The following is a 22,573-nucleotide window of genomic DNA, read 5'->3' on the forward strand; positions in this document are numbered from 1 at the left end:
GAAGGGGAGGGCTGGGGTTCACTCTCATTGAAGTGGGGGTGGGGAGAGAAGGGAGATACTGTTTACACATGCAGCTTGAATGGCAGTTAACTGGAATTAGCTACAAATGTCCTGGGAAAAAGTGTTAATTAAGATAGTCACAGATTCTTAAAGTAGGACAATGGCTTGTCCTCCTGTAGGATCCCAGAATAAAAGGTCTTGAACCTGGAGAAATACAGGTGCTGACAGATGTGCAGATGTCCTTGCTGTAACTTATAGCACTTCACAGAAAGTGCTGTGAGTTACAACCCAACAGATGTTCACTGTTTGGTTGAAGGGGGGCAGACAATTGAGTTCCACTTTGGACCCAACCTAGGGGAGAAAGGATGCCTGTCTGCAGACTCTCTCCCCTAGCCCTGCTCCCTACCCCTCAACTCTGGTGCTGTCTTCAGGGTAGGAGGCAGGGAAGGGAGGGTGGGGCAGGTGGATTGGAGCCTCCCCAAGGTGTGGGGCTCCAATCCACAACCCCCCTTCAGCTCAGGCTGGGCAAACCGTGGATGGAGCTTCATCCACTTTCTTCTCCCACTCCCATCCTGAAGACAGCCTTGGGGGCAGGGACAAACAGAAGTTAATGAAGGTGCTCTACTTTGGAGCGCCTTCATTTGAACCCTCATTGAATGAGGGTTAATTTGTCCCATTATTGGGTACTTTTAAAGTGCTCTGCAGTCATGTACTTCTGCCAGGGCATGGCTATAGAGCACTTTTAAGGGGCCAGTCACATGACAAACGTAACTTCTGTCCGCATGTCCAATGTCTGTTTTTAACTTAGGGTAACTACCTTTGTCTAGAGTGTTTTCTTGACCCACTAATATATGAAATGAACAAATTCCTTGTGCCAAATACTATTTCATCTTTATGTATGTGAAACTTGTGTTGTGGCATAAGTGCAATTTCTGGCACTTACGTACAGTTTGGATTTTATTTGCACTTGGGTAGCTACTACACTCACCCAGTGTTTCTTTTTAGGACACATGCAGCAGACTGTATTCTGGCCACTTGCATCTCCCACTTCCCAGCAAAATGTTCTAGCTACCAGGCCATGGGATAGCATTTCCTGGATTCCTCTCTACTCCTCCTCCAGAAATGGGCCTACTGGGTAGCCAAGAAAGGGACATATAAGAGGCCAGGTAGAGAACAAGCTGGAGAAAGAGTGGCTAAATGAGGTAGATATTGCCCTGGCACAAAGGGGACCCTGGGGATTTGCTCTTGTCCTTGAAGGCTTTTCTGCATCTTGCATTTAATATTAATTAGATAAAATGAATAAACAGCACTGGGATAGTTCATGTCCCATAGGGAGCACAGGCCAGGGTAAAAAACTTGGCGCTCACCCTTCTTTCTTCTTGTTTTAAAATCTGACAGGAACACATGTGCTTGGGTAATCCCATTCTATCGCAAGTGGAAACAGAATCTAAAAGCTGTGTAAGTGCCCAAAACTGTACTTCTGTGGCTATATAAGTGTCTCATGGGAGAACAAAGGTGAAATAAAATATGGCACTTTGTTGTTACCAGGCTTTTATCACATTAGTTAGCATGCTTTTGCTAAAAGATAGTAAAAAACATACTTTTCCTAGTGTGGGAACAGTGTAAGGAAGACTTAAGTAAAAATCCATTTATGTTATATGTTAGAAAATGGGAAAACACAATTGAATTCCTAAATCCATTGAAATACATTTTAAAAAAGTAAGAGGCAAGGAATTTGGTGGTATCTTTTATTGGACCAACCGCATGGTTGGGATAAACTTAGACAAGCTTTTGAATGCAGTGCATTCTGTAGTTAGATTTTCAGAGGAGCTGAGCATCCAACCATTTCTCTCCACTTTAGTGCATTATTTGATATTCTGATCATTTATTCTGATTCTTTAATATGGATTTAAGAGCCAGATTTCAGGGCGTTGCTGCTGCTCTTTGTTAACACTGCTAGGTGCTGTTCTATTATCAAGTGCTAGAATAGGTATCCATTTGGATAACAGACCATCCACTTGTGTGACAGGAAGACTTGCTTGGAATAAATGCTATTGTTGTAAAATATTTGAGCCAGAGGATTCAGAAGATGGTATAATCTATATACTGAAACTGAAGAGGCTGCTAGTACCAACATAGCCAGCAGAAGGCAGGCTAGCCTAGGGGGACTACTTCACACCCACAAGAGAAGGAGAAGCCACAGTTGTTTTCATTTCCCAGAAGTTTTGATAACAGAAGGCAACAATTCTTAGTAATCCAGTCAGAAAGTGCACGGATGTATTGGATGTGCAAACTGAGGGGCACATTTGAATGGCTCCTTCCTCTATTACACAAGCCTGTGGAAACAAACCAGGGCTCTCAGTATATTAGACTCTGGTGACTCTGATGAAGCTCTTCCTTTGCCTCCAGTGCAGGAACTGAGCTCCCTGAGCTAATTCTGATTTTCTCTCTCACACATATTCAATAGTTTGAGCAGACTATTGTATAAAATGCAGGAAAAGTTGATAAATCACTGTCTATGGCAACAGCAAAAATTAGTTCCCTGTATTAAGTCTAATCTTGAGCTACCTAGCCTAACAGAATTGCACTGGATAATTTATTGAGGGGCCAAAGTTTCAAAGTTTGGATCCACAGCTATTTCCTATATCAGATGGATCCAGCTATGAAGTTTGGATTCAGAGTTGATCTCTTGTAGTGTTTAAATCCAGGATTTCAGTTTGACCCAACTCAACGTTATATATCTAGACTACTAGAAGTGATATTTTGGTTAATGCCCTCAAAATAACCTGGAGCTAGTCAATATGTGAGATATTTCAAGAGACAGGCTTCTTCCAGTGGGTTACTCGGATCTAGTTTGTTCATCAGATGAAACGGTTCTGACTCTCCTGATGCAACTAAAAGACTCAGCCAATCTTTCCTCAAACTAACATGGTTGTAGAGAACTCTAATTCTACTCTCTCAGCAGTATAAAGCCATTAACTTCAGTAGAGTTACTCCAGATTTGGTCCTGAAAAAGATCAGGATCAGGCCAAATACATAGTCGCTCTGTTTTTCCTTCTATAAAGATATTTTTCATATTTGGTGAATTTCCTCCATCACTGTCAACAAAGAAAATACAAATGAAATCCCATCCCCACTTTGCAGAGCCTCTTACCTGTTATGTGAGTTGATACTGTAGGTGCATGCCTGATGTCTAACTCGTCCTCTGTGTATTTAGAATTTCCTCTCATACTTTTCCTTGTCCTCATTGCTGCCCATTCTTAGGGAGCAGTTAAAAATAGTTCAATGAAGTAGATGCAGTAGAAATGGTGTCCTAATATGTTTTCAACATTCAGCATTTTTTACTTTAAGCAAGCCCTGCAATTCAAAAACAAAGTCATTTGTGTGAGCAGAAGTAGGCATGATGGCTTGTGGACCGTATTTATTCATTTGCTTATACATTCACATTGCAATAGCCATTGAGGAGCCAGTTGCAAACTTTTGCTACTCTTCTTAATACAGCAGAGGTTTACACCCTTATTCTGGTACCACAATAATCCATTCCCGTTCGTTCTGATTTCTTAGCCTCTTAGCAAAGACTCTTACAGCAGAATGCAGTTCCAATTCATGCATGCAAGTGGCAGTTTTCTAGCTGCATAACTGCTATTTTAGACATTTACACACAGTTTGCAATCCTGCTCCATATGTAAGATGGTCATTTGCATAGCAAATGAACATAGGATCATAGGAGAGTAGGGCTGGAAGACACCTTACAAGGTCATCTAGCCCAGCCCTCTGATTTAAGGCTAGATCATCCCTGAATAAACCATCCCAGCCAAGTGCCTGCCCAATCTGGTCTTGAAAATTTCCAAGGATGGAGACCTGCAGCTTCTCTAGGTAGTCTGTTCTAATGCTTATCCACACACAAGTCAGAAAGTGCCTCCTAATTTCCAATCTAAATTTCCCCTGCTGCAGCTTGATAGACTAACCTGAATAGACTGGGAAAATCCTCCATAGTCAATGTCCCAGCCCTGCCCTCCAACGTGTCTGCAACTCCACCCAACTTGGTATCTTCCATAAATTTGTTAAGAGTGCAATAAATCCCATCATACAAATCATTAAAGAATATGTTGACCAGCACCAAACCCAGGTAATGCTGTATGTGGTCCAACTTGGGACTAAAGCTAGTCCCAAATCAGTCCATACACACAGTGTTACTGTGCAGTAAGGCATCTACACATATGTTACTGTGCAGTAACAAATCGGGTGTAAATTTTGATACCTGCATGATGCAGGTATCAAATTTATGCCCAAGCCAGCGTAAATTGCCATTTTATTTGTGCATATAGACATGCATGTGTACACGCCACCCATACTGCACAGTAATTTTTAGTTACTGTGCAATAATTTTGGTTACTGCACAGTAAAATGTACACATGTAGATGCACCCCTTGTTGAGCACAATGATCCAACCAGTATATATCCACTTCACAGTACTTTCATCTAATCTGTGTTTCCTTGAATGTCATGGGAGACAATGTTGAAAGCCTGGCTAAAGCCAAGGTATATCACTGCTCTCCCCGCATAAAGTGAGCATGTCACATTATCATAGAAGGAAACTGGATTGGTCAGGCATGACTTACTCTTGGTGAATCCATGTTGATTTTTCCTGGTCACCTTTTTCTCCTCTAGGGGCTTCACAATGGATTCCTTGAGAACCTGCTCCATGATCTTTCCACACATCAAGGTCAGACTGGCTCATCTATAAATCCCTGGATCCTCCTTCTTCCCTTTCTTAAAGATGGGCACTGCATTTACCCTTTTCTGGGACCTCATCTGAGCTCTACAAGTCCTCAAAGAGAATAGCTAGTGGCTTTGAAACAGCCTCAGCCAGATCCTTCAGTACCCTAAGGTGCATCCCATTTGGCCCTGCTGACTTAAAAGTCTCTAGCTGCTTTAAGTAATCCTAACCTATTCTGCCAGCACTCTAGGTTGTTTGTCTCCTTCCAAATCTTTGCTTTCAACAGTACTCATCATCTGATAGCTGCTCCTATTTGTGAAGACTAAAAAAGGCGTTAAATACTTTAGCTTTCTCTGCATCATCCGTAACTAAATTGTCTTCTGCATTCCATAAAGGACCTATGGTTTCTCTGGTCTTCCTCTGTCGCAGAGCAAGCAGGTACTCTGCTCCTATAAAGAGGGGAGGTGTGTCGCAGAGCATGCGGGTGCCCTGCTCCTTAGAGCAGAAACAGCTAGGGAGAGAGCCCTAGCAGTGAGTGGGAAGCCCAGCTGCTAGTTACCAGGGCAGCGAGAGTAGTATTAAAGAGGCACAAGTGCTGGCTGCGGCAACTGCTGGGGGTCCCGGAAGGGGGCAGGGCCTGACCTACATATAATCCCAGGCTGAGGCCAGAGAGGCAGTTCCCTGCCAGTAGCTATAGGGGTGGAAACTGCTGGAGTGAGGAAAAGGAAGAGGCCAGGATGCACAAGCAGTTGTTACGGGTGAGAGGGAGAAACCCTGTGATAGGCTTGAATGTAGTTATAGCCAGATGGCTTGAATTTACGTTGCAGCCAAGGGGCTTGAGTTTGTGTTGATGGTTTACTGTTTACAACTGGTGGTTTGGGTGAGGCTATTAGGGGTTGGAGGAGGCCTCATAGGGGCTCTGCGGTAGCGTAGGGATCCTGGTGCCAGAGAGGGTGCAGCATCTGGGGGTGCACTGACCCCAGTCCTGAGAAGGGGAGCGGAGAATTGGAGGCCAGGTAAGGCTGAGGCTGCCTGAGCCCAGCGGGGGGTTGAGACCCTGAGAAGGAGAGTTGGGCCAGGCACTGCTATGACCACCTGAGCCCCAAGGCTGCAGTAACCCCAGAGCGAAGGGGGCGATGAGAAGTGCCAGAGGGCACGATTGTGAGACAAGGGCTGCGGAGAGCCCAAGTGCCAGAGAGGGCACAGAGACCCAGACAGACCAAACAATGCCTGGGATATCAGCGAGGCTTGGACCAAGGCAAAGGGGTGGTTGGAGCCACGCATTGCCCATAAGGCTGGGGTGCACAGAAACCCCATAGTAAGATGAGGCAGGCGAGATTTTGAAGGTGCTTGAAGGAAACTTGGCACGGTAGGGGGCTCTAGGGGAGATCATGGCTGCTTCTAGGACCCAGCTCCGTGACATCCTCTTACTCTTGATATACTTGTAGAATCCCTTTTTATTTACTTTTATGGCCCTTGCCAGTTGCATCTCACATTGTGCTGTGGTCTTCCAATTGTCTTCCTGAATGCCTGTGCAATTCTCTTATACTCTTCCCTAGTACTATGACAGGTTTCCACTTTTGTAGGATTCCTTTTTGAATTTCAGCTTATGGAAGAAATTGCTGTGTAGCCAGGCTGGGCTCCTACTGAACTCTCCATTCTTCTGTTGCATCATGATGGCTTTCTCCTGCACCCTTAAAAAGGCCCCCTTAAAGTACAGTCGGCTCTCCTGGATTAATTTACCTCTTAGCCTTGTCTCCCAGGATCCTGCCCACCTGTTTCCTGAGTTTGCTGAAGTCTCCTTTTCTGAAGTCCATGTCTTTATACTGCTGCTCTCCTTCTTTCCACCACTTAGGATCTTGAACTCTCTCATTTTATGGTCCCTGCCACTCAATTTGCCTTCCACCATCACATTCTCAACTAATTCCTCCCTGTTTATGAACAGAAAATCAAGATGAACTCTCCTAGTTGGACTGTCTGTCTTCTGTCTCAAAATGTTATCCCCAACACACTCCAAGAACCTGCTGGATTGCTTGTGCATTACGGCTGCCTATGCACGTGCTCCTTGGCATTCTAATTAGAATGCATCAGAACAGACTCAATTAATTTAACTAAACCTGGTCAAATGAGGTTTAGATAAAGCATCCTGTGGCCATTTTTAAACATGCAGGGGCTTAATGCATATTGCGCTGCAGCATTTTAATTATAGCGGCTGCCCGGGAACTACTCTAATTAAAATGCTAGGCTCCTCCCCTCCCCCAAACGTGTATAGGCAGCCTACTGTGTTTGCCTTCTTGTAGATATCCCAATAAGTAAAGTCTCCCAGGAGAAGCGGGTCCTGCGATTTAGAAGTTTCTATCAGTTGTTTAAAGACGACTTCGTCTACCACCTCCTCCTAGTTTGGCAGCTTGTTGCAGACATTCATCATGACATCTCAACTGTTGCTCTCACACAAGCAGTTTTCAACAGACCTACTTTCCACTTCATACTGTACCTCAGAACATGTAGCCATTGCCATTATACATGGGCTATGACCTCCTCTCTTTCTTTCCTGCCTATCCTTCCTGAACAATATACATTCATGACCATACTCCAGCCATGATTTATCCCACCACATCTCTGTAATCTCAATTACATCATAATTCTGTGATTGTGCTAGGACCTTCATTTCTTCCTGTTTGTTCCCCTTGCTTCTCACCTTAGTATATAAACCTTTCACATACCTAACTGATCATCCAATCTTTTCCACAAGAACACTGCTAAGACTTCCACTATTGTTTCCTTTTACTGAGTTATTATGCATGTGTTCTGGCTCTTTACTTACCTCTGGGGGGTGGGGGGCGGTTCTTTATCCCCAGGAGAATCTGATTTAAAGCCCTTCTCACTGAGTTAGCAAGCCTGTATTTGAAGACACTCTAACCTCTCTTCATTAGGTGGACCCCATCTCTTTCCAGAAGTCCACTTCTTGGAACACCAACCCATGGCTGAAGAAGCCAAAGCCCTGCTAACAATACCATTTGTGCAGCTAAATTTTGATCTCCAGGATGCATCTGTCCCTAGCTGTGCTTTTACCTTTGAAAGGAAGGATGAATGAGAACACCACTAGGTCCCCATCCCTTTCACCCTTATGCCTAAAGCCATTTAGTCATTCTTGATCTGCTTGAGGTCTCCCCTGGCAAGTATCATTAGTGCCCACATGGATGAGCAGCATGGGATAGTAGTCAGAGGGCCAGAAGCATCTTAGCAACCTTTCTGTGACATCTTGGATGTGAGCTCCAGGCAGCAGAGTTCCCAAACCAACAGGTCAGGCCAGCAGATGGATGCCCCACAGGAGGAAGTCCCCAATCGCCATCACCCATTACTTCCTTTTGGCAGCAGAGGTCTCTATCCTCACTCCAATGGCCTCTCCTGCTACTGGAGTGAGCTCCTTATCATCCATTGCCAGTTCTCCAGATGGACAGCCTCAGGTTCAGAAGAGATGACAAAAACAGGTAGCAGCAGGGGCTTTGGCATTATGACATCTTCCAACTGTCCTGTTGATATTTCTGCTAGCTCCTTTTTCTTCTTCTGTGGGTAGTCCTAAAATATTCCCTCTGTCTCCTTTTCCTGCTTCTGCTCAGCAAGCGTACAATGAAGAAAGAAAGTGTCCAGGCAAAGTCCCCAGCAAATTCCCCACTCAAACTCCCCTCCTCACTGGTCCTGTGTCAAGTACTCCTATGTCACTGACTTCTTGCCTTTCTGCTTAGGCAGGTCACACTGCAATCGGCTGTAATCAGCTCAATCAGCTGCTGGACTTTATATCTGGGAGCTCTTCTGTTCACTCCTCCGAACACTATAAAATGACTCCCAAAGCGAAGCTATGCCACCAAGCCCAAGCCAGGCAGGCCTTCCTTACTCACCAGCACCCACAAACCCTTTTACCTGGCAACCAAAGCTTCCTGTTCCTCTCCCACTAAGGGGTCCCATTCAAACTCCCTTGTTTGCTGGCCTGTTCGCTAGTCCTGTGTCACTTCCTTCTGTATCACATGTGCAGTATGCTGTGCTCTCATTGGGTATGTGGCTCCATACCTTCCTGCCCTGGGTTAGCATAAGCCAAAAGAAGCCACAAAAACCCATGAGTAGTGAAGGGTTCTTCCAACTTTTAGTCCAATAGCCTACCAGTTAAACCAGTTGTACAGGAAGCATAAGACACAGGGCAGAGCCCCCACCCCTTATATAGATGTGATTTGGATCTCCATGGGCACGTCTACATGAGATGCTACTGTGCAGTGGTTACTGTATGTTTATTTAGTACTTGTATAATTAAGTACTAAATAAATGCACAGCAACTGGAATTACTGCGCAATAATACTAGTGAACATCTTTTAAGTGACACTACTGTGCAGTAGCCTAATAATACTGCATAGTAGCATGTTAGCACTGTTAGTGCTGTGACATGCTACTGCGTGGTATCATTCAGCTATTCAGCATCTCATGTAGACATGCCTCATCTGTAAGACTTCCCAGCACAGTGCTCTAACCTCCCAGCCACAGCTTATGGTTTATGTAGGTTCTTCTCTCTGAAGCTGGCTTCCTGGGCAGCCAAGAATGGGAGATATCTGTGATAATGAACTACGGCCTCTCTCCAAAACTCCATGAGAAATGCTCTTGAAGCATAATTGAAGACTCAGGGTTACAGAATTGGGTAACCTATTACTGTAACCCACAGGCCTAAATCCAGCCCTGGCTGTTTGTGGTCAGAAATTGTTACCATGTATTTGGGAGGGCTGGTAGCCCATAGATAAGTGATTTTCAGTTTCTAACAGACAAGCCCCATTATTTATGTTCAGCAGAGAACAATGCCAGCATGAGCAGTGGTCACTGAGCTCCCTTATCACTCCCAGGTGTGGTCCTTCCAGGTTAGGGCTGTAACACTTGGGACATAGTTGGGGACAGGGACCTCAGCTGCTGTTGCTAGTGCTGTACTTCTGCTGTGGAGAACTTGGAGGATTTTAGGCAGCTTTTAGTTGAATACAAATGGACTGAGTTTTCAAACACAAATTGTTTGCTTTTCCTGAGGCATATTATAAAACAGAAAAAGAAAACAGTAAAGATACAATATTAGAGACAAGTTAAGTTAATCTGTCACAAATACTAAGTTGTTCTTTCCCAAAGAATTATGATTTAAGGGATTTGGCCCATTGCAGGAATTCATTTAGCTAATACAGAATTAATCTTCACCTATGTTCAGCTACATCCTGATCTGAGGCTGTGATTTCTGACCCAGATCTGTCTACCTGTTTGGGTCATACCATGGACCTGTTTGGTACTACATAAAAGATAAGCTCTTTGACCATACAGATGATGCTTCACTACCAAGTGTGCAAACAGGAGAAGAGTGAATCTTAACATTTAAATAGTTTCTCAAGAGTGAATTGTCTCCTTGGAAAGCACAGCAGTTTAATTGCTAAAAGAAAAAGTACATACTGGGTGCATCTACAGGAGACACTTGACTGCTCAGCAGACTAATTTACTGTGCTGTAAAGCATCACTGTCTACACATGCGGTGCTTACTGTACAGTTAGTTTACTACCTGCAAATGCAGGTAGTAAATTAGTCATGCAGTAGTTATTGCACAGTATTGCATGTGCAGATGCTGATCGGCTGTGCAGCACAGGGGGGCAGACAGGGTCAAGACACACTGGGCCATGTGGCAGTTGCTGCAGTGGTAAAGCCCAGCAGAAGTCCATGGCATGGGTCATCACTGACGGGCCTGGGGGTAGAGCATCCATTGCACAATGGGCACAGAATCTGTAAACAAAGTCATAGAGGGCTGTGCCAGCACACTGTAGGTTGCTCTGGGCCAGAAAAACAGGTGGCCAGAGAGCACCATACAGGGCTGCATTTGAAAGAGTACCCCTGGCAGCCAGGAAGCTGTGGCTGGAGCCTCAAGCTCTGCCTAGCTGCTGCAGGGGGCAGAGTAGGGCAGGAAGAGGCCTGGAGCAGGCTACTTTCATAAGCAGCAAATCTGCTCCCAAATGGCTGCACGCCCAGAGTTGCTTGACTGTGCAGTAAACCCAAATAGCATTAATTGCAGATGTAGAGGCACCCAGTGGATGCCTCTACATATGCACTTAATTGCACAGCACACTAATTTGCTGCAGTGTAAAACATCACAGTCTACACGTGAAACACTATTAGACGGCAGCAAGCTAATTGTCATTGCTGTAAGATAGCACTGCTGGAGACAGTACTCTCTTACTGGGGCAAAAATAACTGCATCTAAACACTCATGTGAACACTGACCCAGGCATACACTGTGCCAGACCTCTTCCTGCCACCTACTGACAGGGCTCCTCACACTGGGGCACTCTCATGCCCCAGCCAGCCCTGCTGCTGCCTGACACTGCCTCCCCACCCAGAGCTGACCACCCAGGCCTGCTGCCAGCCTGGGGCTGCTCTGCCTTGGCTCAGACTGCTGTGGTCCTGGGCACAGTGTCTTTACATGTGCCCTGGACCGCAGCAGTTTGAGCATCAACGCATACCTTTAAGGTACCAAAACTCCAGCGCAGACTGTGCTGGAGTTTAACACATCACCTTCACTTAATGGCACATGTAGATGCACTTGCAGTGGACTTAACCATCAATAGGTATAGTAGTGGGATGAAGAATTATAGCAGGAGTACAGCAGGCTCAAAAACTACCACTTGACAGATTTTGGATGCATGCTGATTCTGAGAAAGAGAAACCCATTAGTTTGACAGACTATATAGCATACCTGCCCTGCAGGTATCTCAGTGGTGGAGGACAGCAGAGACACTTGTGGATTCTTTAATACATCATCCAAAAAGTTTGCAATTGCTATATCCTCCTCAAAAGAACAAAGGGCTGAGACAAACTTGAACTCCTGCCCCATCTCCACTCCAAGGAATGGATGCATCATGGCACCATTTTTAGGTACCCTGCCTCATTGACAAATGAAAGAAATGTTACCTTAGCTTTATTAATGTCAGTAGTCATATCTAAAGTACATTCAGTGAGAACACTTGTCCTTATGAAAGAACATTCACTTTTCTGGAAAGACCGCTATAATATAGCTCTAAAATGACATGAAAAATATTCACACCCAACTTAGGAGAACCTTATGAAAGTCTTTTGAGTCATAACAAAAGGCATGTCAAAGGACTATGCTGGGGAGCACAGGCAACAAGGCATGTCACTCCCTGTTTGCATGTTATACTTTGGAATGAATGTAATGTAGCCACCATCAGTGCTGACTTGGGTGTGCTTATTGGCCTGTAGCCAGCACCACCCTGAGTCATCCATTTTGGGCTGTGGCATGTGTGGAGCAGGCATGTTATGTTTCACAGCCTAGCATGGTCCTTTTACAAGGCAGATGTCCACTGGGTCTGAAACATCTCTGCGGTATTTCATCTCCTCTGAGACTAACTCTTGCCTGGGAAAGAAATATCACTTGTGGTCTGAAGAGGAAGTAAGGCTGCAGCCTATTTATGTTTGCTGTTTTTAAGTAGCTTCTCATACGGATGTAAAGCCACAGGAATAGTTAAAAATGTTAAGTTTGTTTTGGAAAGTGACTGTAAAACATTGCACTATTTTAATTTAATTAATCTGTTCCCTGTGTGCACCAGCACCATCACTACTTATTTTTAGTGAATAAAACATGTTTTTTCTACCTCTTTTGCTTTAGACCATACCTTGGTATTCTAGCTTGCTCCTCATCAGACCTACTAACTGAATGAAGTCCATCTGCAGAATCTGCATTGCTCTTTGCTGGAGATGCTGCCTGAGCCAGGAGGTAGCTAGCTTGTCTTTTCAGGTCTTACGAATAAGAATCTGGAGAAAAAACTTGTCCCTTGTAAACTGAGAACATTCATTATGGAGTGAGCAGGGGACAATAAACACTTAGACTGAAAGCCACTTTTACAATAATTTTTTGTGGATAAAAGCCACATTATAAAAATAACTCAACAACGCAAAGTCGTGAACAACAAAAATGCCACCCCAGTTTCCTTTCACTGGCTTCCCCCTGGACACAGAATCAATTTACAGGTCTTTGTCTTGATATGCAGAGCTGGCCCTAAGATTGTCTGTAGCTGTCTGAGAACATGCCATTCTGTTTTTTTTTCCCCCTGATAAAACTAGAGACAGCGACATTTGCATAAGTCTTCCCTGGCACAGTGCATCACATGAGGAATTGGAACTGGCATAGCTACACTGGTACCCCCACTCCAAGGCTGGTCCTCAGAAATCGCCTCTGTCCTCCCCTCACCATGACCTTCTCCCACAGGTGTCTCACTTGGATAAGGCAGCCACTGACAAGGAGGTGGAGACTACTGAGCCCAGAAGACAATTTTCAGAGAAGCCACACCCAGACTGTAAAACTCAGTGCTTCAGGAAACAAGAAACTTCCCCATTTTCAGCATGGAAAGCAAAACTCTGTCATTTGACAGAACAAAGGAACTTAAAAGACTGTAAAAACATTCCTAATTTTAAACTCAAGTGATTTCAGTAGAAATTACACTCAGAGTTACAGTTAAGCCTATGCTCATGTATTATGCTTTCTGGATGATGTTACTTAACAGACCCTTATAGTACTGGGAATAGAAAACAGTGTTAACAACACATGTTTTTAAAGAAATTCACCTCTTTGTGAGGTTCTATAATGTATAATATGCATTTTTTTCCTGTTCTGTCTTGTAGAAGCCAGAATTTTAGGAGATCCTGCATAATGTCTGTAGACAACAGTTAGTTTAGGACTAGAAAAACTTAGCTCCTAAACGGTGTTAGTTTAGGAGGCAGAGAGGACTTCAAGGTCTGTGTGGAAGTCTCAGTACCTGATATCTTTTATATAAAACTACAAATTGTTCTTGTCTCTTCTCTACCAAAAGAGATGTTATTGGCTTGATGAGGGATACATTAAAGGATTAAAATAAAGGACAAATATTCTCCTCTCTACTCCTTACAGGAGGGTCTAAAGAGTCTGCTTTCCCCACGTGTTGCTCTCCTGCAGATTTGAGAATTCTGCCCTGAGAGCTTGTTTATGATATTTTCACAGTTTCTATCACAGACATTTCTATCAAAGTCACTTGCATTCATTTATAATCTTGCCTGCACAGGGGCCCATCTAGTTTGGTTTACACCGTCTACAAGAAATGGCCATGATTAGATTGTTGGTTTATTAATGCAGATGGCCTCAAGACAAATCACCATCTCTAGACACCTCTGAAGTGTGTGTGTGTGTGTGTGTGTGTGTGTGTGTGTGTGATGTTCAGAATCAAAGCTCAGATGCAACATAAAATCTTGCAAATGATCTCTATTAGTATTACCATGACAGAATCCAATACTCAAATACTAGCCAAAATACTTTTAAATATGCTTTAAAGAAGATAAGTTCCAGACATTTTTGGGGGGAGAGGGAGTTTCAAAAGAGATGACTTGTCATCGGAACCCACTTCCTCTGGTGCTTTGGAATATCCCAGACTTTCAGTCTAACAAGTGTTTCTGAGTCTTCTGAAGTTTGCCCATTGTGAATCAGTTCCATGTGTAGCAACGGTCAAAAAGGCAAATGGAATCTTTAGGAAAGAACTTGAAAACATCATTATGCTATGGTATGCCCTCATCTTGAATTCAGTGAACAGTGCTGGTCAACATATCTCAAAAAGGACTAAAAGAGTCCCCTGGTATAGATGACTGTTTGATGATCTCACTGGTAACATGAGATTGACATAAATATATTTGCATGACACTGGATCAGAAAAAGTAATGCAGCCTCCATCCTAATCCCAGTTGCTCCATATGTCCTATCATCAGTGCTGCTATCTGTTCCATTATATAGTTAAAAAGACCATTGAGCTGTCACTTTTCTGTCAAGTAAACTCTAGAAAAGTTCTGCATGTCTGTAACAATGATTTTCAACAGCAAGAAAACCCACAAGGCCACACCTAGAGTAGCTGCTGGGTGAAGGATAAGGTGCTTGCTTCATTTACAATTTTCTCTTTTAAGTGAGGTCATCAATCATTTAGTCTGGATGTGGGCAAATCAGCAACTATTTTTTTCTAGAGACTTAGGATCTAGAGACTGAGCATAGTATGGCTGGGGTAGACTGTTCTTGACTTCTCATCTGGTCTGGTATCTGAGCCCAAGTTCCTTTTTGGGGAACATGCAGAAGTGAAGTAGTAAGAGGGCCTGGGAGACCCTTTCATCATTTCCACAGCAATCAGAAGAGACCTAGGGAAGCTGTGAAATTTGCTCCATTGGGGAGTTTCAAGAAGAGGCTGGATAGATATTTGTTTGAGATGGTTTAAGAAAAGCATATCTTGCATCTGTGCAAGGGGTTGGGCTAGATGAGCTTTGAGGCCCCTTCCAAACAATAGTGTTGGAACTCAAGGGTGTAAATTCAGAATAATATCTTAGATGCTAGGGATAATACAGCATCAGCCATTAGAAGAACAGAACATAAGCACTGTGAAATGACCCAGCATAACATTGCAGCCAAACCACAGGACAAAGAATCTGTTTATAACCTGTTGAGTAACCTGGTGAAGTCACATTCCACTATCCATCTGAACATACATGGTAGCCAGCTCCAGCAAGTGAGGCCCTAGAAGTGCATCTGAAATAGCTGTGAAATTCAGACATAGATCAGGATTCAGATTCTTAGAAAGTTCAAAGGATTTTAAGTTTGGCCCATTACGGAGGTAGGGGGAAACAAGGCATCATGGTTCAATCTGAATTGGAAATGTCATATGGTCTAGGGATGTTTATGGTAGGCTGATCTTTGACCCAAAATAACTAATGTGCCTGTGTAAAGGTGCATATATAGGGAGTTCAATCAGAAAAAGGAAAGGAAAGGAAAGCTCCTTTCAAAGTGACTTGGTGCAGGCTTTCAGTAGAGCTCTACAATGCCTAGTATGCTGTGATTAAGAGCTTAGGTTACTCAGGCTATTTCTGTTCTGGCATAGGTTGAATGTCAGCCTTTTTTTTACTGAGCAGGGGATAGGTAAGTTTTGTTGGAGGGTTGTGACATCATCGCTGCTGCAATATACTGTGAGAAGATTTTGGGTTGGCATTTGGCTGAAAAGTTGTACCATGAGGCATCACTCTGGCATTTTGGCAGTGATCCTGTGTGTTACATTGCAACCCATAAGCATTAGCACAGCATTTCCTTAGGGGGAGGGTATATTTATTTCCATGTGATGATTTTGCCATGTGGCTCTTGCTGTATGATATTCATCTTCAAGGATTCCCAAAATGCACAGCTCCATACTGACTCTTTAGTGGGATTTATTTAAGGGTTGGCCTTATTTACATATACTACAACTATTGGTTTAGTCTCCTCAGGAGCCTCTTAAAGGATTCCAAAGCTCTCTACAAATGACAATAAATGTTCATCCAGTCTGTGTTGTTCATAAATATCTAATGGAATGGTCAACACATGGGCACATGCATCTGTGTGTCTATATACATGTATGTATATGTGTTCAGGCATGTGTGGAGCAACATGCTCACACAAACACCCCCCCACAATCACATGCCATGACCTTCTACAGGATGAAATCAGAACTACCCAGATACTTGTCAATGTTCGCAGGGAAAGGCAGTTCTTTAGCAGAAGTGGTACTGGCAACTTTGCAGGAAGAAGTTCATAATTCTATCCCTGTTACTGTTCAGAAGTTGAGTGTGGTGCCACGAAGTCCTGTGGTGTTAGTGATTTATTGTACAAGCATCGTCTTCATTTGGTGGTGGGGACAAAAGCGTCTTCTGTTAGCGTCACCCACAAGAAACTTGGTCAAATTGGGATGGTTTTGTTAAAAGAATTTGTTTAATTAAAACAGCTCTCTCAAAGAAACACTGTTTCAATTAATTTTTTTGAACAGCTCTACTAAAGAGCTTGCAAGCTAGAGCAAAGCCAAGGGATGGGATGTAGAACTGAGACTTACCAAATTCACTCCACGTCAAGGATACCAAACTTCCTTTTAGATAGGAACAACTTTTAACATCTACTTTTTGGCCAGGATTCAAACTGGTGACCTACAGATGAAAGGCCTAGACCTGAATTATACCATCCTGAGTTGTCCATTCCCACATAAATACTAAGGTTACACCTTTGCAAATGAAGCTGGTTTCTGGAGAAAGAAGTTTGTTAAATCAAGATCTCTGCCACTTCAGTTATAGTAATAAGTCCCACGTGAAAGCTTGCTGTTAGCTTCTATTTAGGGAAGCCCATAAAGGAAAAATCGACCTTCCCCTGCACATGCATGCTGACACACACACACAAAGAGAAAGAAAGGGCTGCACAAGCATTTTTGTCAAACAGCAATAAAACAATGGGTGTCAGGGCTCTTGGTTTCTGCTTCTGATTCTGGAAGCAAAGTGCAATCTAAGAGGTTATAGAAAGCACAGTCCAATGCAGGAGGGTATCTCAGGAAGTAACAACAATTTCAAAATAAAACCATTTTGTGTGCAGGGAGTAGGAAGCTACACAGCAGTGGAGAACATTGATGGTGGCATTGTTAAATGCAGCTATCATTTACAACCATGTATAGAAGTGACAACTATGTAGAGAAGCGATGTGGTCCAGTAAATGATCATTGCACACAAAATGGCTTTATTTCAAAATTGCTGTCACTTTGTGAAACACCCTCATAGTAATGCTTCCATTTGGGTCATCTATGGGAAGTAAACCTTGCATGTTTAGCTATAAAAAGCATAAATATCTACTACTCAACCTAAAGAATCAGATCTCTGAGTCCACAAGAGTCACAGAGGCATAGACAGGTTTTTCTGTGCCCTGGCAGTGCACAGAACCACACCAATGCCAAGAGGTGTAACCACCATTAGCTAGCATACCACATGCCTAGGGGCTGTGGGGCTGGGTCCCATGCTGTGGGAGATGGGAGGGTCCCTGCTTGAGCAGTGAGCAGTAAGGGGGAGGCAGGGGGAAGTCAGGCATACCCTGCTGTGCCTGGAGCTCCGGCTAGGGAGCAGAGGGGTGAGCTAGCCCTGTTTTCTGTAGCAGAGAGCACAGCCCAGGGCTGCAAAGCATCTGGGATGCTGGGGTACTCTGGTTTAACTTAAACCAGGAAGGGTCTGGGACAGACATTGCATAAACTGGTTTGACCCAAATCAGGTTAGTCTGATACTACATTCAACCAGGTTTACCTTAAACCAGTTTTAGCCATTTTGAAACTGGTTTATTTGCACTGAACTTAGGTTCTGTTACAGGTTTAAACCAGTTTATGATCACTTAAGTTTATGTGTAATGTCTGTCCCTAGCCCCAGAGCTGTGCAGCAAATTGAGCATAAGGACATTACAGGGACAAACATTTCCCTGGTTTTGTTTCCCAGAAATGTATGTAAGGGGTGTAGCTTTTTACATCAACACAAGATTGCTGGCAGCAGGAACTAACACCTTTCTGCTCCAGATAAATTTGTGAGAATCAGCAGCCTTGCCCTGAGGATGTCAGTGTGAAGGTATCACAGTGGTCACTGTGTCTTATCTATCTTCTTCTGCTTCCAAATCACCAACACCATGAGTATGCTACACCCTGAACAGCACTGAAGCTCCTGGCTCAGTTCCTGCTACTTTGGCTCAGATGATGGTTGTCATCTACGGAAAGGCAGCCAGTGCTGAGCATGCTTATGAAAGCTTCTTTGAGTCACAGCAGTTCAGCTTGCTTCAGAACAACAACAACAAAAAGCCCCACTGGTTAAATGAAAAAGTCTAACAAGTTATTTGACTTTTTCACCATCTATAAATGCCTCTAAACAAAAGGCATCCTGCCAAATTGCCTGCCAATTTTGGAAGGGAGAGAGCTCAGCCAGAAGAAGACTGTTCTGGGGTAAGGCTCTTTTGCTACTCCTGCCTTCTCCTACCCACAGCCCAGCAACCACAGAAGAGTATGTGCACTAATGATCAAGAACATACGAGGCAAAACAAATGTGGGGAATCCAATGAGGTGTAAGGCAGTGATTCTCAACCAGGGTGCTGTGAGATCCTGGTAAGGGTGACACAGGGAGCTATGCAATATTTGCTCTGATAAGCATGCAGACATCTTGTAACAGGGCCAGGCCCACACCCTAGGAGCACTTCCCCATGGCCACCCAGACCTGGAAGAACTCACCGAAGGCTGAGGATCCAGATCTATAGACACACGGTGAGCCTTCCAGCAAGAGAGCTAACTCAGATGTGGTAAATGAGAAGGAGCTAGCCACGTGGACCAGCGGGGGGAGAATAAAAAATGCTGAAAGAAGCCTCAGGCAGTTGCACTGGCAAGGAGCAAGACTGCCTGAGGTTGCCAAGGGTCAAGATACCACCAGAAGGGGCTGAGAACAAGGCTTCTCATCTGCTTGCTTGCTTGTTTTGTTTGCACAAGCCCCTCAGTCTCATCAAAGCCTCCGACACTTAAGAGGTGACGAGAAGGTGAAGCCTGGGAAGAGCCACGTGAAGCCAGCAAAGAGCTAAATGACAGTTTATTTGTTTAACTTTGCTTATTATGCGTTTCTAGTAATCCTTGGGTGGCCTTGTGGTGTTATCTGCTACCTCTGCTACAGCAGAGGCAAGGGCCCTGAACAGTGAGTCCTTAGCCCAAACCAGCAGCAAAAGTAAAAGTGGTCAGCTCTGCTGGCATGACCAAACATGCCTGGCTATGATCTGCCCAAAAGCTACCCATAACAGCATACACAGTTACTTACAATTCACAATATAAACCCAGAGATTTGAAAAATGAATCTACAGCATCACAAACATGTCTGGCCTGTTGTGGTCTTTCTGAGTTCTTTGCAAAAGAATAATTGTTCTATTATTTTTCTACAGTCAAAAATTGAGTGAACCCTAAGAGCTGGAATTTTCTAAATGGTGTCTTGAGTCTAATGAAGTGCCTAGAGTGTAAAAATGTTGAGAAACATTGGTAGAGGACAAGCAGTAGAGAGCAAAACAATAACCATGAATAGGATCCATGGGGCTGGCTGGGGCCCTGCGTTCTTTCCATAGCCCACATTAAATGAGCTGCCACAGCCTGTTGTTATATAAGCATTAGTAGCTGAAGAATAGGGTGTTTCTTGGCATTAAATAACTGATTGGAACAAAGAATAACCAGCCAGTTTAAAGGGTAATGTCTATCTATGATAGACCCACAAAGAATTGTGTCTCACACTGAGAAACTGTGGAAAGGCTTTCTCAGGGCCACATAGATATGAAGAATGTTGTGTTGGTATAAAACCCTTTCCACCAATACAGGTTTTTACCAGACTTTACATCTTCTTTCATCTCCTCTGTAGAAGAACAAAGATGAAACTTCCCAGGGAAAGAGTAGAAAGGAGGAAAACTTCCCACAACAGACTAACAGAAAGGGATACAGCATATCAATAGACCCCCCAACTAACAGTAGAATATGCTAGAGCAGGGGTCATCAACCAGAGGTATGTGTAACCCTGGGGGTGCTTGGGAAGGCCCTAGGGGGCAGGGCCAGCCCATTCTATCCTGCAAAACCTGCAACCACAGGGGGTCCCACAGCCAAGGTGCCCTCTGCATCCAGCCGCTCACTACACCCCTCCCCACCTTCCCACCAACACCAGCTTCATGTCTGGCTGCTCACCTCCCCGCTCCCCCACCAATACCAGATTCTTTGCTTCAGGGGGCCCCAAAGCTATATCCTGCAGGGGCCCCAAAAAATTGTGGGCCAGTCCTGCTAGGGGATATGCATGCACGGGAGGGCGGGGACAGAGCACTGCCACCCACCATCCTGTGCCACCGCCTCCCAGGAGTAGGGCCAGGGGGGAGCGAGGGCAGTGGCACCCTGTATGGGCCACACCACCTATCAGGCCAGCCGGATGCAGGGGGGTAGGCAAGAGTGGGAGAGAAGCTCACACATGACAGCTGCCACCACCACCCACCATCCCTCTCCCCCTGCTCCACATCCGGCCTCATGCCACACCCTTTCCCCCCCCAGCTCCACCTCTGGCCGCTGGGGGTACACTTATTAAAAAAAGGTTGAAAACCCCTGTGCTAGAATTCTGCACTGGGAGATCCTAGAGAGAAGAAGGCAAAGAAAGAAACAAACAGGGCTGGGATAACAAAAGGAGTAGGAGCTTCTAACCAGAGACAGACAAAGGCTTGTAAGGGAAATCCAGACAGAGAGACAGCTATCCTGATCACAGCAAGACAAGAGTGGGAAAGAATTCTGGGAAGTGTGCCGCATGCTACCTTTGAGCCAGGGGTATTCCCTTCTAAATTACAGAAGAATATCAGCAACAAGCATCTAACTTTGGTAGATTTACCCATCCAGTAGGGATTTGTTGGGCTAACATCCACTTGAACAGTGTATCTAACCCAGTGTCCAGCCTCTCCTCCTCCAAATCCATCCTTAGACCAATGAAGTCTTTATCTTCCATTCCTCCCTATCAGGAAGGTCAAGCACACCCCCACCCCCCACCCCAAGGAAACAATGAGGGATATAAAACCAGCACTTGGCTTTGCTGGAAATTCCTCCTGATCTTCTCTATGTCTACTTTACAACTTTTTAATAGCTGAAGCAGAGACTTTGTTGCATGTATTTTCCTTGGGTGAAAAAGTAGGGTTTCTGAATGCTTCAAGATTTCAAGTGTCAAAAGGATTTCAGGAGGACTCAGAACATTCTACGGGACTCGGCATACTGCAGAATTATGCATATTACTGATATTTCCAAGAACATATTTTGTACATGCCTACAATAATTTGAGACATGCAGAACACTCTGAATGTCCTCTAGATTCTAGAATATAGCTGGGTTCATTAAACCAACTTCTCTCCCATCCAGAAGAGACATGAAGATTTGTAGGTTACACTTCAGATTTATCTAAACAATGTAACTCATTTTATTGATACCACTTTCTCTTGCTCTCACAACTTAGTCTGAATGGGAGGCTTCATAAAGAGTGAGCATTTAGAAAAGATACTGTATTATGCCTGCACAAAATAAATATTGCAGTATCACACAGTTGGGAATGATGCATCAGGAAATGTCTCATTAGCACATTCTGAAACAGGTGCTACGGGTCATCTCTGAAATTGCCTGACTTACATCTCATACAATACCAGGTGAGTCAGGGAAAAACTTAGCCATAAGCAGATAAAAACCAAGCACAAGCTTCTTTGAGTCTAGTTACTCTTTAGGCCCTCATGGAATAAAGACTGAAAGATTTACGTAATTATTCATCAGATCAATACCCAACTGACTGCCCTACTAAGGAATGATTAAAACTGAGGGCTTAATACTGAGATAATATCCAACCACAGAAAAAAAAGCAAACAGATGTAGACTGTGTTAACATTGGTTTGGATCCGGCTCTCGTTTCCAGTCAGTCTGCGTTTAACTCTAGTAACACCACTATAGACATAATCAAATCCAAGAGCTGACAAGGCAGACAGCTCAGAGCAGCAGGGAGGGAGACAGAGCCAGAGGATTCAATTTCCAAAGTTTTTTTTTGTCACAAGCTTCAGAGATGCAGCAATTTTTTAACCTACTCCCTGCTATAGCTTTCAAAGTTTGCTTAATAGTGTTTGTTCTGTAGACAGTGCTTGGTTTTGTCAACAAAGTCATGGGTAGAAAAAGGAAAAATGTAAGTTAAAAGTTTATATCCATGCTATTGTGGGGATTACATTCAACTGAGTCATTGTTACTTAGTTAAACCTTCTCTGTGATTATACCCAGCTCTGAAAAACTTGGGCCAGAAACTATTCCACATGTTAGGTATCTAAGTGGGCTTGGGAACTTAAGTGCAATATATTGCACCCTACACTCCATCATATAGGTCTTAGAAGTCTCCCTTAATCTAGTTTCCTCCAGGGTGGACAGACCTAATTCTTTCAATCTC

At 44.0% G+C, this 22,573-nt stretch overlaps 2 protein-coding genes across 2 annotated transcripts in view; one reads left to right on the forward strand and one right to left on the reverse strand.

The window, feature by feature from the left end:
• DRGX (dorsal root ganglia homeobox) overlaps window positions 1-13,192 on the forward strand; it is a 107,459-nt gene extending 94,267 nt beyond the window's left edge. The window contains exon 7 of the mRNA XM_019555644.1: window positions 13,008-13,192. Coding sequence (XP_019411189.1) covers window positions 13,008-13,024 — 17 coding nt within the window. The 3' untranslated portion in view covers window positions 13,025-13,192. The remainder of the gene's footprint in view (window positions 1-13,007) is intronic.
• CUNH10orf71 (chromosome unknown C10orf71 homolog) overlaps window positions 1-22,573 on the reverse strand; it is a 34,103-nt gene that overhangs the window by 5,870 nt on the left and 5,660 nt on the right. The window contains exon 2 of the mRNA XM_019555640.1: window positions 3,155-3,357. The gene's annotated coding sequence lies outside the window, so the exon portion shown is untranslated. The remainder of the gene's footprint in view (window positions 1-3,154; window positions 3,358-22,573) is intronic.

Source organism: Crocodylus porosus, unplaced genomic scaffold (genome assembly GCF_001723895.1).
Source record: "Crocodylus porosus isolate Cpor-Errol unplaced genomic scaffold, CroPor_comp1, whole genome shotgun sequence".
NCBI lineage: Eukaryota > Metazoa > Chordata > Crocodylia > Crocodylidae > Crocodylus > Crocodylus porosus.